The 15,526-nt window shown below is 42.2% G+C and overlaps 1 protein-coding gene across 3 annotated transcripts in view; it reads right to left on the bottom strand.

The window, feature by feature from the left end:
* Iws1 (interacts with SUPT6H, CTD assembly factor 1) overlaps window positions 1–15,526 on the bottom strand; it is a 44,966-nt gene that overhangs the window by 17,122 nt on the left and 12,318 nt on the right. For all 3 annotated transcript variants that reach the window (XM_021234643.2, XM_021234644.2, XM_005065304.3), the window contains exons 3-12: window positions 13,170–14,187; window positions 9,943–10,132; window positions 9,150–9,207; window positions 8,666–8,763; window positions 5,409–5,559; window positions 4,148–4,230; window positions 2,687–2,816; window positions 1,619–1,736; window positions 813–924; window positions 166–222 (exon numbers count right to left, since the gene is read on the bottom strand). In XM_021234643.2, coding sequence (XP_021090302.1) covers window positions 166–222; window positions 813–924; window positions 1,619–1,736; window positions 2,687–2,816; window positions 4,148–4,230; window positions 5,409–5,559; window positions 8,666–8,763; window positions 9,150–9,207; window positions 9,943–10,132; window positions 13,170–14,187 — 2,015 coding nt within the window. The remainder of the gene's footprint in view (window positions 1–165; window positions 223–812; window positions 925–1,618; window positions 1,737–2,686; window positions 2,817–4,147; window positions 4,231–5,408; window positions 5,560–8,665; window positions 8,764–9,149; window positions 9,208–9,942; window positions 10,133–13,169; window positions 14,188–15,526) is intronic.

Here is a 15,526-nt window from a genome sequence, read left to right as displayed (position 1 = left end):
ATTCTTCAGAGCACTCAAGACACTGTTTGCAGTTACTTAATAAACATTAAATGGAAAAAAAATCAACAAATAGAAACACACAACTAAATATTGTTCTTACAATAAAGTAAAACAACAACAGGAATCTTCTATATATGCTAAGAAAAGTCAAGACAAAACCCTTACTTTTCCTCTCCTGTCAGCACCTTCTCCAAGTCTCTTCGTGGTGTCTGACCACCAGTGCTAGGAAAAGAACAAACTGTGAGATACTAGGATCTTAAATTCTTACAACTAGGAAAAGCACATCAAAATATCAAATTTATACCATTAGTAAGTGCCTTTATATTGAGTTGTAGAATGCACTTTGGAAAAAGCATGATGATGTGTATGTGCACACATGTGAGGGTGTGCAGTGGTTGTCAGGGGTAACTTTTCTTTCTGACTTGACTTGGGTTCTTGGGATCACTCAGGTTGCCAGATTTGCACAGCAGGCGCCTTTACCCTCTGAGCCACCTTGTGGGCCTGAGAACGTGTAGTTGTTTTAAAGTTTGTTTGCTTTAGTATTCATTCATGCAGCAGATTTTGTTCTGGGTGATCTACACTGCTCTCCCAGGATGTATCCAGAATACTGACAAATTGAACCAATACTTCTTTCCTCTTTAGGGTTTTGGAACTGGGACTGAAAAATTTGTTTTCTGCAAATGGCTAGAATACTACCATCTCTAGCGTTCCAGCACTGAGGGAGCATACTGCATTTCACTGTCACAGAAAGGCCTGACTCACACACCACTCCATTAAATTACACTTGTGCATTCATACCTGTTCCCTCATACCTGCTCATTCTTCTTCGCTGAGGCATTTGTTCTAGATCTCTCTGCTCCCTTTCTTCTCTTGTCATTCCTTTATAGTTTGAGGTAAGACCAAATATAGGCCGAGACCACTCATCTACATTAAGGAAAATAATAATTAATTAGTTCATAAATTAGCATTTCTCCTGGGTTTTTAAATAATCACACCCTAGTACTGGGCAGTTTTACGGGCATTTATGGAGTGTTTCTTTGTAAAATATGAAGCACAGGAGGGAGGAACACAAGCCTACAGTCATAATCAGTATGCACTTCAGTTAGAATCCAGACTTCTCTGGCCTAATCAGGAAAGCATAAGAAAAGGTCTTGGAGGTTAACGACAGCAACAGTGGTCGACTTTCCTGACAGCAGTGCTCTTTACATATCCATCCTCTCATTTAATCTTTATAATAACTCAAGGAAAACATGGAAAATCTCTTTACTACAGAGGTAGAGACCAAGCTCAACTAAGGGTTTTCAGGAAGTGGTGGAGTCACCACTATGAACTAGGCATGGCTAATTAAGGGTCTGCACTCTGCCAGTCTCCATGTTCTTGGTCCACAACTAGAAGATATACGCTTTTAATCGCTCTAGTTAACAATGGAAAGCATATTTAAATAAACTTAAGAGCATTGGAAGTGTAAGAGAAAATATTTAGTACTTGTACATGGCATTAAAACTCTTCTATTCCACTTTAGAGGATCGTTTTAAACAAATATTGGTAAACATAGTTTTACACGTGCGTCTCTCTCCGTCTATAGTCATTAAACAAATAAGAAGCAAACTTTACATACTGATTAATTTCCCTGCCATGTCCTTGTTGGACCTGGACTCCTTGGGGTGTTTATACAGATACATCACTGCTCGTCCAATCCCACTGTGCTTCAGGGTCTCCTGGCTCACACTAGGGAGCTGGGGAACAAAAGCACAGAGATGCACATTAATTAATTAATTAACTCAGGAGACAAGAGGCATGCTAATTTAGAGATCTTCAAAGCCTCATTTGTTCACATCAGAACTAATACAAAAGTCTATTGTTTTAGAATTTATGAAGACATGGAACATCCTCTGTGCTGATATCAAAGTCAAGGCTTCAGTATTAGTCAAGTAAAATAACAAGGTGAGGAGACACCAACTCCACACCAGAGACAGCAGCTCGGTCCAGGCCTTGGGAACCAGCACACCTAAGCCTCCATCTATGCATGACCTTAGAGAAGTCTATGACAAGTTTCCCGAAAGACTGAAAGACCAGTACAAACACAAAGAACCTAGCAGTGTTTGGTACTCAGAGGCTCCTTTCAAGTTTCTTCAGATGCTAAACAGCTTGCCTAGGGTATCCCAATCACAGAAAAAGCGACCCAGCTAGAGATTCCAATTCAAGTTGATAATCTCTAAATGTAGAGAACTTTCTACTTCAAGTGCCTCTTAGAGGTAGGATCACTACTGGACTGCTCTCCCATGAAACCCATGGCTGCACTAAGAACTCTGTCCTTGAAAACTGTCATCAACCAATTTTACAAGGTTTTCTTTTATGCTCATTTTATTAGATAGGTATGGTACTTTCCCCCAAACCCCCTTTCTGGCAGGTTGCAACATTTTGTAAATGATACAAAATATAGGTCTTGACTACAGAAATCACATTATATTTAATGAATTACAGACTATCTGTGCTGCTTGGCAGTGGTGGCGCACACCTTTCAACCCAGCACTTGGAAGGCAGAGGCAGGCAGATCTCTGTGAGTTCGAGGCTAGCCTGGTCTACAAGAGTGAGTTCCAGGACAGCCTCCAAAAGCCACAGAGAAACCCTCTCTCGACAAAACAAAACAAAAAACAAAAAACCCCAACAAATTATCCGTGCTAACCTCTTGTAGAATCTTCAACAATTCCTCCCGAATCTTCAGTGCAGGCAAACTCCTATCTGGTAGAGGTGAGAGCCATTCTTTAATGGCAGACATCACACCGCTGTCAATAAATGTTTCTTTAAGGTCCTGCCTGCAATAATAAGGATAATTGATGAACATGTTAATAATGACAAGTCTACCACCCTCTGATTTTACTTACGTAGTGATGTTTCCACAAACAAAAACTGCTTTTAAAGAATTATTTATTCATATTTACTTAGCCGCTATTCTAGTTTCAAAAGCAGCACGAAAAGTTAGCTTACACTTCAAAAGTAACTCATGAAGATATGTAGATTTTACAAAATAGATTAAAACCAGAATCAACGATACAGATAGTCAAAGAAAACAATGAAGCCCAATTATTACAACTAAACAAAACAAAAGAACAATCAACCAGTAGTTCATTTCATAGTGGGGAACACAGAATTGTGTTGCTCTCTGATAGATAACAAGGAAAATATAGTTTTCCTGGCAGTGGGAACAGTATCTCAATTGAATACCAATATTTAAACTTTGCTTTATGAAATGGAATAAATTAGAAAAATGTAGCATATCTACGTGAAATCTGCCAAATAGCTTTGCATGGCACAATGGAGAAAACAATTTTCTAGTTGGCTCATTGGTGTGCTAAGGCATTTCTTTAACTATCAAAACTGTTGTAATTTTATTCAAGGAGAAAACAAAGTTGTTTATGGCTGTGAGCAGACTAGCGGAAGAATTTCTCAACAAGGATTGTGGAAGAGCATCATTAAAGGAAGAGCAATGACTGTGGTGTACAGGGACAAATAAATCTGTACAGCATGAGCTTCAAGCAGTATTTCCCAAGATTTGGGTTTCTACTACTATCTTGTGAAAAATAGATGAACGTTTACAAGGTCTCAATTGTCTATAAAGGATAAAATAAGTAAATTTCCAGGTTTTCCTTATTACCAGTTTTATGTTTGTTCTGTTTGCAAAAAGCACTAAGGCTTAAAAAATTTATGAGCAGGGTAGTGGTGGCACGGGCCTTTAATTCCAGCCTGAAGTTCCAGGACAGGCAGGGCTACATAGAGAGACCTTGTCTCAAAACGAACACTTATGAACAACCATAACTAAAGAAAATTTACTCATCCCCAAATCTTCTGGAGCCTGACAGAAGGCCATAATTATTCAATAGTTCTAAAACAACAGTGTATAGTTTAAATATCATTTTATGAGTCAGACTTAGCTTGCTTTATTTATTTATTTTTCCAAGACAGAGTTTTGCTGTATAGCCCTGGCTGCTTAGAACTCACCCTGTTTACCATGCTGGCCTTGAACTCACAGAGATCCAAGTGCCTCTGCTTCCAGAGTGCTGGGATTAAAAGAGTGCACCACCACTACCCAACGTGAATATCATTTTATTAAAATGAAAAATTTTTTCCAGGAAAACAAAATACTTACTTTTTAAGGTGCATAACCACAGTAGGCAATAAAGTTAATTTCTTCAGTGCTGGTTTTTTTTGATTATTCAATTGTCTGTCTTCCTATTCAGAAAACAGAACACCCCCCCACACACACAAAAAAAGGGTTTAAAATAAATCAACATTAGCTCTTAATACAATTATAACAGCTACTACAATTCTAACCCTTAAAATAATTATTCAAAGAAAGTATAGTTGTCCTGAAAGGAAGGATGAGCTATTTTACACAAAGCCAAACTCCTTATCTGTCTAGTCAATCAAACCCACAAATCTTGCTTCATTGCTTTTTAATGACCAGTACTGACAAGTTTTCAAGTTTTTGGAATTCATTCAAGGAACAATATACAGCTGTGAAAGTCTGGCTTGTCTTCAAGAATTATTTTTCTATGAGTAAGGAGAATATTACCAAATATTACAAGAAACTACTTGGGTAATTTCTACTTTTTCTTAAATTATAAAAACAAATACAGGGTTTCTCCCTTTACCCTTGAACTACTTTAAATAAATTCAAGACACATCATGAAACCCATGAACTATGTCAGCAAGGGCTGGTGGTGGTGCTCAATGGTGGAGCGCTTGCCTTTGGCTTGTACGTGCCTGAGTTCAGTCCCCAGCACCTCCAAACAACAACAACAACAAAAGTATCTCGTCAAGTGTTTCTAACGGACTGGAATTTAATTTTTAAACATATTTGCCAATTTTTTTTTTGTTTTTCGAGACAGGGTTTCTCTGTGGCTTTGGAGGCTGTCCTGGAACTCGCTCTGTAGACCAGGCTAGCCTCAAACTCACAGAGATCCGCCTGCCTCTGCCTCCTGCATGCTGGGATTAAAGGCGTGCGCCACCAACGCCTGGCCCTGCCAATTTTTAATAATTTGGATTTTTTTTTCTCAGTACAATGAGTCAGCTGCAATCTCTTGATCAGGGGGGAAAACAGCAAAAGACTTTCTAGCACATTTTGTATTTAAACAGACATCAGCCTTGGTAGTGGACCACACAGCTATGACAACAAATCTCCAATTCACTTAAAAAAGGATTAATTTTTACATATCATTTTTCCTAACATGTGGCTAAATTTTGAAAATTAAGATTGTTTATAGGATTAAAATTTAGCAAGTATATACCTTATTACAGAAAGCAAGAAATTTTTTGTAGCAACCTAGCGCTAAGCATTTAGAGAAGATGCCACACCCTCAGGTTGGTGGAGGAAAGAGGAGGTAGCCCACCGAGAAGAGACGCCTTACCTCCGCAGCCTCGTTCATCTTCACAATCATGGCGCTCACAACGTCGTCTGCGTCACTAATGAAAGTGCCCCCATCTCGATTCCGTCTGCGTTTGCCACTCATGCTCTTTTTTCGTTGTAACATCATCTCAAAATCCGACAGAAAGTCCATACTAGGCAGCAACACAAAATCAAGCTCTTTAATCCCATACCTTCTTTAATTACAATTAAGACCACCAAACTGTGTACTGTCGAGTCAAAGACGTGCTACTTTTGTTCTGTTTCGTTGACATAGGGTCTCTCTACCTACCCCTGGCTGTCCTGGAACTCCCTAAGTGAGCAGGCTGACCTCAAACTCAGAGAGATCTGCCTGCCTCTGCCTCCTGAGTGCTGGGATTTAAAGGTGTGCACACCATGCCTAGACAACTGCTGCTTTGTTGTAGGAATTTAGCAGTCGCTGTATCTGGGGTAGATATCAGAGCGAACAGCTGTTTTTTCAGAAGTACTTTGACCTTCAAGAATCCTTGTGGAAAACTGTTTTGGTGAAGGAGCATTTGCAGCCATACCATGACTTTGGTCATAAGGAGCCTCAGGCATACCTGAGGCTTTTGTGTTATTTTGTATTGCAAACGATACAGAATAAAGGACTAGGGTGTGTATGGAGGAAAATACAAGTGATATTCTCCTTTAGTAAGACATGTAAATTAGACTAGGGACCTTAGCAGGAGATACTTTATGTAACTATCAATAAGTACTCCTTTGGACAGCTGTTTGGGGGTTCAGAGAGGCTGGACCTTCCTGCTGTCACATAGGCCTTAAAATTTCATCTTAGAGTGCCTCCTTTCTTCAGCCAACCTGTGCTTCATGGTGCACCCGACACTACTTTTTTAAAACACTCAAATAGGCATAACTTGCTACCACAAGAAGCGTGACCCTCACACTCCATACCTAAGTCCTGCTCCACTCCACTGAGGAAGAGTGACACAGACAGGCCTATCCACTGAGGAATAGTAACACAGACAGGCCTATCCACTATGAATAGTGACACAGACAGGCCTATCCACTATGAAGAGTGACACAGACAGGCCTATCCACTATGAATAGTAACACAGACAGGCCTATCCACTATGAATAGTGACACAGACAGGCCTATCCACTGAGGAATAGTGACACAGACAGGCCTATCCACTGAGGAATAGTAACACAGACAGGCCTATCCACTGAGGAATAGTAACACAGACAGGCCTATCCACTATGAATAGTGACACAGACAGGCCTATCCACTGAGGAATAGTAACACAGACAGGCCTATCCACTGAGGAATAGTAACACAGACAGGCCTATCCACTGAGGAATAGTAACACAGACAGGCCTATCCACTGAGGAATAGTAACACAGACAGGCCTATCCACTATGAAGAGTGACACAGACAGGCCTATCCACTATGAAGAGTAACACAGACAGGCCTATCCACTATGAAGAGTAACACAGACAGGCCTATCCACTGAGGAATAGTAACACAGACAGGCCTATCCACTATGAAGAGTAACACAGACAGGCCTATCCACTATGAAGAGTAACACAGACTGGCCTATCCACTATGAAGAGTAACACAGACAGGCCTATCCACTATGAATAATAACACAGACAGGCCTATCCACTGAGGAATAGTAACACAGACAGGCCTATCCACTGAGGAATAGTAACACAGACAGGCCTATCCACTGGTGAATAGTAACACAGACAGGCCTATCCACTATGAATAGCAACACAGACAGGCCTATCCACTATGAAGAGTGACACAGACAGGCCTATCCACTATGAAGAGTAACACAGACAGGCCTATCCACTATGAAGAGTGACACAGACAGGCCTATCCACTATGAAGAGTAACACAGACAGGCCTATCCACTATGAAGAGTGACACAGACAGGCCTATCCACTATGAAGAGTAACACAGACAGGCCTATCCACTATGAAGAGTAACACAGACAGGCCTATCCACTGAGGAATAGTAACACAGACAGGCCTATCCACTGAGGAATAGTAACACAGACAGGCCTATCCACTGGTGAATAGTAACACAGACAGGCCTATCCACTATGAATAGCAACACAGACAGGCCTATCCACTATGAAGAGTGACACAGACAGGCCTATCCACTATGAAGAGTGACACAGACAGGCCTATCCACTATGAAGAGTAACACAGACAGGCCTATCCACTATGAAGAGTGACACAGACAGGCCTATCCACTATGAAGAGTAACACAGACAGGCCTATCCACTGGTGAATAGTGACACAGACAGGCCTATCCACTATGAAGAGTGACACAGACAGGCCTATCCACTGGTGAATAGTGACACAGACAGGCCTATCCACTATGAAGAGTGACACAGACAGGCCTATCCACTATGAAGAGTAACACAGACCGGCCTAGGCTTTTGGCACGCCACACTGACACTTGCCATCTGCTAGCTGAAGAAGGAACATTTCAAGTCCTCTGTTAGGAGCACCTTCACCTGAGGCCCACCGCTTTTTTAGGAATAGAAAATGTTTATTTGAATGCTTTTGTCTTACAAACCATGATTAGAAAGAAATGAAAAAAAATCAACTGCCGCTTTTTAGTACTGAAGAGCACAACTCAAAACAAAGTGACTGCAGGCACGCCAAGTGCCGGGCCTTTACAGTTACCACGACTTGCCCTTGAGAGGGTAGGTTACCTCTCTCTGCTGCATGCTAATAAATCCACATTTCAAAAATTAGCACCCAAATTTTACTTCTTAATTCTTGGACATCACTGAAAGAGAAACTACATTTCTTAAAGCACAATCTTTACAACTGTGGCTACACTGACAGATTTTCATGCTGAACCATCCCTGCATCTCAGTGGTTATCACCCCATTCATAGCATCACCTTTTTCTAGACATGGTTCACAACTATTTTAACAAAAGTAAGTAGATATAATTAAGAAACATTTTGGTATTGAATTTAGATTTGTTTCCCTTGCCACCAAAAATGAACTTTCCTCTCCTCAAAAGTTTTTATTTTCCAGTAATTTATCTTATAAGAAATAAATTTAAAATGCCATATAATTTATAATTTAAGACATCTGAGCACAGAGCAAATGACAGCAAACAACTCACTAAGAGTATTTGAGGAGGCGGCGGGAGGAAATAGAGGAACACACTCTTCCAAGTCTGGGACCTACATGAGAAACAGGAGCGCTCAAAACCTGTACCTTCACCTTCTTAAAAGCCAACAACAGAGACACTCACTGCTTTCCTCTCTTTATGTTATCGTCAGAGTCGGAATCTTCTGCTTCCTTTAGCTGGGTTTCGCTCTTCTCTTCCTCCAAATCTTCTTGGTTAAAACCCTAAAGGCACAGTGAGTTAGCCCAGTTTGCAGATATTTCCTCCTGCAAACAACTCATGATTTCTCACATTAAGTAATGTATCCACAAAGGACAACGAGTACTGAGCAGGTATCAAGAGGTGTAGCAGACGTTCCCTGCCTAGCCACGAGGGGGCGTCTGCTTCGTCCAAAGCAGCCCACACCTACCTATGTGAGTACTTTCATACCGTAGTGTCTCCTTTTATTATACACGCTCACGCCATTCGGAGGGTAGGAGATACTGTCTTGCACTTTCCAAATTCTACAACCTAAAATGCTTTTATTCTTTGTAAGGCTTTGTATTGTTTCACTGTATGTGTTAGAGAACTACTACCACAGAAACGGGAAAAATGCATAGTTAAAACTTACTGTAAATTCCTCTTCCTCTTCATCACCAGATTCTCCAAATATATCTGCAATAAGATTTCTAGAAAACCAAATATAAAAACACTCATCAGCTCTCTTACATTTGCATATGTATAATTTTTACAAACAAGGTATTATTTATGGATGGTAAAATGTGCAGACCTTAGGGTTAACAAAGCGTACACACTCATATAACCAGTGCCCTAAAGGGAGGAGCCTATTTCCTAGAAGTTTCCTCACAGCCTTCTCTCTCGCAGTACTCAACTCAAAGGCAAGTGCGATTTGTTCTGTTTCAAACACTGCTGACTGAGGCACATCCTCAGCCCCTCACAGCCCTTTTAAATGAACCCTTCACCACCAAGACCCAGGGGTAACATGATCATGAACTCTGCCAGCTCTTAAGTGTCATGTGAATGGAGCCATAACATATTCCTTTTTAATTTTATTTTTTGTATTTCTGTGTAGCTTTGTAGACCAGGTCGGCCTCAAACTCAATAGAGAGCCCCCTGCCTCTGCCTCCTGAGTGCTAGCTAGGATTACAGGCATGCGCCGCCACTGCCCACCGGCTAACACACTCCTTCTGACCCCTGCAGTCAGCATATTACTTGAGACCCACTCGTGCTGTGTGTAGTAATAATGCAGCATTGACCCTGCCTGAGACCCACTTGTGTATGTGCAGAGCAACACTTCAGCATGAAGTCCTAGAGGCACAGCCAGGCAGGCAGGCAGCTGAGGCTTGCGCCTCCTAAAGCCCTCTTTGCTGCTGAAGGCCCTGGAAACCCATGTGCTCACGTACTCTTCTTCATTGCCCGATTCACTGTCGCTCCCAAACAGGTCCTTCTCGTCACTCTTCTTCACAGACGAGTCTTCCCTCCCTGCTCCTTCCTCACTGTCAGGTGCTGTCTTCTCTCTTCTGCTTGACTTGTCTGATACGACGTCACTGTCAGAGTCGTCAGCATCAGAGACAACTCGACTCTTCTTTGCCACTAAAAGTACAATTGTTTCTGTTATCTCGTTATGTATTACTAAGTGTGATGGGCTGTGAAAATGGGAGCGCCGGGGAAAGAAGTCAAATAGCTAACACATGCATCACAAAGAGAAGAGTTCCCACATAACTGGTGCGGCTCAGTAGGAGAGCACCTGCCTAGCAGGCGCAAGGCCCGGGGTTCTGGTCTCAGCATCAACAACATACAGACAGGCACACTGACGGTCACCCTACAGTTTCCACTCTCCCAGGAAGTACTGACTAAATGATAAAGGCACCATCTGTGTCTATCAGTAGCACCTCTCCTTGGGGAACAGAGACAATTAGACGTCTGCTGGGGCAGAAAGGGCATCTTTCCTGGGCTGAGCAGCCTGCAGTCTAAACTGTGAATTCCCCATGTTCCTTCTGGTAATATCAGACTTCCGGGTAAGACAGTGGACCTCAGGCTGCTTCTGTGAAGACCAGTGAAGCACAGATTTAAATAAGAAAAAGCTGACTATACCTCAACAAGAGAAATAAAGGAGAAGCTCAAGAAGTCCCTGAAGGTAAGAAACGACTCTGGAAGGAACAAGAACCAAAACAAAAAATACAGAGCAGCTAGCCAAACACTTCCAAAAAGTAAGCTAGATGACAGCCAGGTAGTCACACCCTCAGGGCAATCTACAGCTCTTATGGGCCCCAAATTTAGTTGGGGTTTATTAAGACAACAATTCTTCCAGGCAAAGAGAAACCCATGAACCACAGGGCAATAGCCAGGTATAATCTCAAGAGAGAATCTATTGTTAAAAACTGAGCTATTCCCCAGGGGCCTGGAATCAGGAACAACCAAAGGTGTGGGAGGTGCCGTTTGGCTTGCTGCTACCCCTGTATGGGGGAAGGCCTAGAGAAGCAGTGGTGGAAAGTAGAGCTGGATCGTAATGGACTAAAGGGTGCAGACAGCAGAAGGAAGTGCATAAGACAGGAAACAGATCTCACCAATGAGAGTTACCCCACAGTCCAATATCTCTGAGCAAAGGCCAGTGGGTAGATCAAAACCCAGAACCATCTACAGCTGTATCTGTTCAGCAGTGTAATTAATCAGTACTTAGGAGGCCTTAAAAATAGCAAGTTGGCTTGGTAGTGGTGGGGCACGCCTTTAACCCCAGAACTAGGGAGGCAGAGGCAGGTGGATTTGAGTTCTGAGTTTAAGGCCAAGCTGATAAAACAAGTTCCAGGACAACCAGGGCGACACACAGAAATCCTGTCTTGAAAAACAAAAACAATGACAACAGTGCTGTGGTTGCTTTCTATACTGCCAAGATACTTGGGAGCCTTCCCCACTCCAAGCTAAAACAGGTGATCTAGGTGTAACAGTTTGGGAGTCTAGTGAAGATCTCTGAGAATATGCCCAATCCACAGAATATATGTGGTATTCAAAGTTCAGTGTAGCTGGCCAGTTAGAGACTCAGATCACCAAAACGAAAAACTGAAAACAACTCAGGTAGACATCACAGACCCAGACAAATCTCAAAACACACACAGCATAAACTAGGTAAATTCAACCGACCCCCTCCTGTGCATACGAGCGGCACTCTCCAATTTTCAAGGAACCATAAAGAAACTACGCTCATGTTGCAACTTTTTTTCATGTAATTTTTTTCTCCTACACAAATAAGCAGGAAATTTTTTTTACTATACTGAATTTTTAATCTTGGTTATTCTCCTTTCTACATTAATTTGCTTATGCATTTTTATTGCTATTCTTGAACAATATTTTTCTTTTCCTTGGTTTCATATTTTTCTGTCTGGCCCCTATGCCTGTCTTTCCTTACCCCATCATTAGAAGAATTCTAGGTTAAACAACAACAACAAAAAAAAATCTTTAAAATTCCTATTCTTACATTTATCTAATTTTGTGTTTGAATGTTTTCTCTAAGGAGTGTTCTGTTCTTTTAAATTTTCCCCTAATTTCTTGGTTTTTCCCAGTCCTGTGACCACTGTGCACTGAGTACAATGGCTAACTTTAAGCCTCTCTGTAGATCCAGTGTGGCTGACGATGGCGTTGCTACAGCGGTCTGTCTCCTCACTCCCTGATTTGGGACTGAGCCTTCAAGAGTAGATAGACTGCTGAGTAAAATGACCCCCATCCCCATACAGGCACATAATCACCACACACATAAAAGAAACGTGAAAAGGCAAGGCCACACGATTCCTCACCTAACAAAATCAAAGGCTAAAATGCCCACAAAAATGGCAAGACTTTCTGGTAGATGATCAATAACCTCCAAGGATACAAAGCTGAGTCAGCAAACAGGTGCTGGGGGTGGGGGATGGGGTTTCCTACAAAAATTGATGAGAAATCTGAATGGAAAAATCAATACAGAAGAAAAAGCAAGAAAACTGAGATTTTAGGTATGTGTGGGGGGTGCTAGAAATAAAAACTCAAGGAATCAAATAATATGGCCACATGTACAGTGCTTTCTCCTGTAACAACTGTCATTATAAAGGAATGCATTTCTTTTTCAAAAAAGACAAGTTGCACACAAAAAGAAATTAAGTAAAAAGTTATTACCTGTGGAAATGGAGTCTGAGGTAGCAAAGACTAACACTCTGCAGAGTTGTGGTCTTTAAATACAATCCCCCCCAAACTCTCCTGTATGTGGGTATTTAACAATGCTAAACATTTGATAAAGAGAAGGACTTCTGAGGCTCAGTTTCTGTCTGAGTGAAATGTTATTAGCCATCACAGAGAACGCTAGCCAAGGAGAAATGTTTTCTTCCCTGGTGGAGCCACTGGTAAGGTGTACATGACTTCTGTAGATTAAATCTAGTAAAACTCATTTGGTTACAAAAGCAAGACAAAATCAAACTATCCATAGAAACAAGAAGGCGTGAGGGGGGCAGTGGGAGTGGCCAAGACTGGATAAGGAGTATGATGAAATGGTGAGACCAACATTAAAATTAGGATACGCTAATAAAGCATGCCAGACAAGGACCCAATGTCTCCTAACGTTAGGCGTGTAGACAACAAGGAAAGCCACAGCCAGTGTAGCCCTTACATGCTTTGTCTTCGTCTTCACTGTCCGAGAGCACAGCCGCCTTCCTCTTGGTGGCTTTCTCCTCGCCCCCCTCCTTCTCTTCATCTTCATCACTACCCATTCTCGGCCTCTTTGGCTCTTCCTCCTCCTCACTGTCAGAGCTGTGCAGTCTTTTTCTGTCTGTCTGGCCCCCTGACTCATTCTGCATTTCTTCCCTCTTATTCTCTCCATCACTATCATCCGACTCTGGCTTGTCTTTGGGTCTGGAGGCATCCTCAGCTTCCGAGTCACTAGCGGGTCCTTTCTGAGGCTCCTCGCTTTCTGAGTCACTGACTCGGGGTTTGGGGAGCTCCTCGCTTTCCGAGTCACTGGCCTGTGGCCTAGGAGGCTCCTCGCTTTCTGAGTCACTAACTCGGGGTTTGGGGAGCTCCTCGCTTTCCGAGTCACTGGCCTGTGGTCTGGGAGGCTCCTCGCTTTCCGAGTCACTGACTCGGGGTTTGGGGAGCTCTTCACTTTCCGAGTCACTAACTCGGGGTTTGGGGAGCTCCTCACTTTCCGAGTCGCTGGCCTGTGGCCTAGGAGGCTCCTCGCTTTCCGAGTCGCTAATCCGAGGTTTGGAGAGCTCCTCACTTTCCGAATCACTTACACGAGGTTTGGGAGGTTCCTCATTTTCCGAGTCACTGGCCCGGGGCCTTGGGGGATCTTCACTGTCAGACTCGCTCCCCTGAGGCTGCAGCGTGTCCTCAGCTTCAGAGTCACTGGCAGCATGCTTTCTAACCTCTTCTTTTTCTGAGTCACTTGCATGCCCATTGAGAAGCTCCTCATTCTCAGAGTCACTCCCATGCTGGTTGACATCTTCATTTTCAGAATCACTGGCAGGAGACTCTGCATGGTCCTCAGACTCAGAGTCACTGTCCTTTGTCCTGTGGAGTTCCTCACTCTCAGAGTCACTAGCAGTAAGTTTATAGGGCTCATCATTCTCAGAGTCTGTTCCATTTTGTTTCTTGTTCAAGCCATCTTCTCTGTCACTAGTTTCATTCTGAAAACGTAAGAGAAAATTAGCAAGGTAAAAAAAAATATGTAGTGTAACCTTAAAAATTTTCAGCAATTTTTAAAAATACAGGGATATGTGCATTCTTAAAGATTTTTCATCCTATACCAATAAAGAAACATCACTTTAAGCCGGGCGTTGGTGGCGCACGCCTTTAATCCCAGCACTCGGGAGGCAGAGGCAGGCGGATCACTGTGAGTTCGAGACCAGCCTGGTCTACCGAGTGAGTTCCAGGACAGGCTCCAAAACAATACAGAGAAACCCTGTCTCGGAAAAAAAAAAAGAAAGAAAGAAAGAAAGGAAGAAAGAAAGAAAGAACCATCACTTTAAACTAAGGCCAGTCTGTGAAATGGAGTGTCATCGGATGGCCCCTAAAGAGAAGTATAGCCAAACCTGTAAAGCATACTCTTACATGTAGAGGCCTTTATGTTTAAAAACAGAGCCGTAATTCCTTGTATAATTCTATTTACCCAGAGAAATATAAGCAAATATACAACCAAGTTTTTCACAAAGGCATAATCTCAAGTTTTATACAACTGGCATTATTTTAAGAAAAAAAGCTTTAATATAAAAATTATGCTCCCAGAACTTGGGAGGCAGAGGCAGGAAGATCTCTGGGTTCAAGGCTAGCCTGGTCCTCAGATCACGGTCCAGGACAACCGCCCCTCCACAAAACAACTTTAATAATTCAAATAGTCAAATAGCATATATTCATTCATGTTGTTTCATGAATCTCAACAAAAAAAGTAGTTACTATTTCCAAAGTACCTACTGAAAGCCAGCATTACGTTTGGTTGTTCCTGTTGGCTCACTTCTCCTAACAAGTACTTCTCGGGCCAAGAAAACAGGGTTCTACTTAAACATAGGATGTGCTGCATACCTATGTCAGCACTCAGGAGGCTGAGGCAGAAGGGAGGAGAGTCTGAGGACAGCCTGGGCTGTAAGGTAAGAGACTCTGTGCCCCGTGTTCAAAAAAAAAAGGAGAGGAGAAGATTAAGGCTAGGAAATGAGAAAGAATGGTAGAGGAGGGAATATGGGGAGGGATAGCTAATACTAAAGACGTTTGAAAAAGTCATATTGAACTATACTACTGTAGAAGCTTCCTAAAATATATACACATATACAGAATAGTTCAAATGGAATTAGTATACAAGTGTGACAATACAATAACTAGACACTGTGGTGACATACTGTCTATGATTTATTAAAGTCACTGAAGACCAAAATAGCAAAGCAGCTATACTAGCGAGCTATGGAAGCCAGGCAGTGGTGGCACACACCTTTAATCCCAGGACTCAGGAGACAAAGGAATACAGATCTCTCTGAG

Source organism: Mesocricetus auratus, unplaced genomic scaffold (genome assembly GCF_017639785.1).
Source record: "Mesocricetus auratus isolate SY011 unplaced genomic scaffold, BCM_Maur_2.0 Super-Scaffold_100015, whole genome shotgun sequence".
Classification (NCBI taxonomy): Eukaryota; Metazoa; Chordata; class Mammalia; order Rodentia; family Cricetidae; genus Mesocricetus; species Mesocricetus auratus.
Note: the sequence above shows the minus strand (reverse complement) of the source record. Positions and strands in the feature narration are given on the sequence as shown.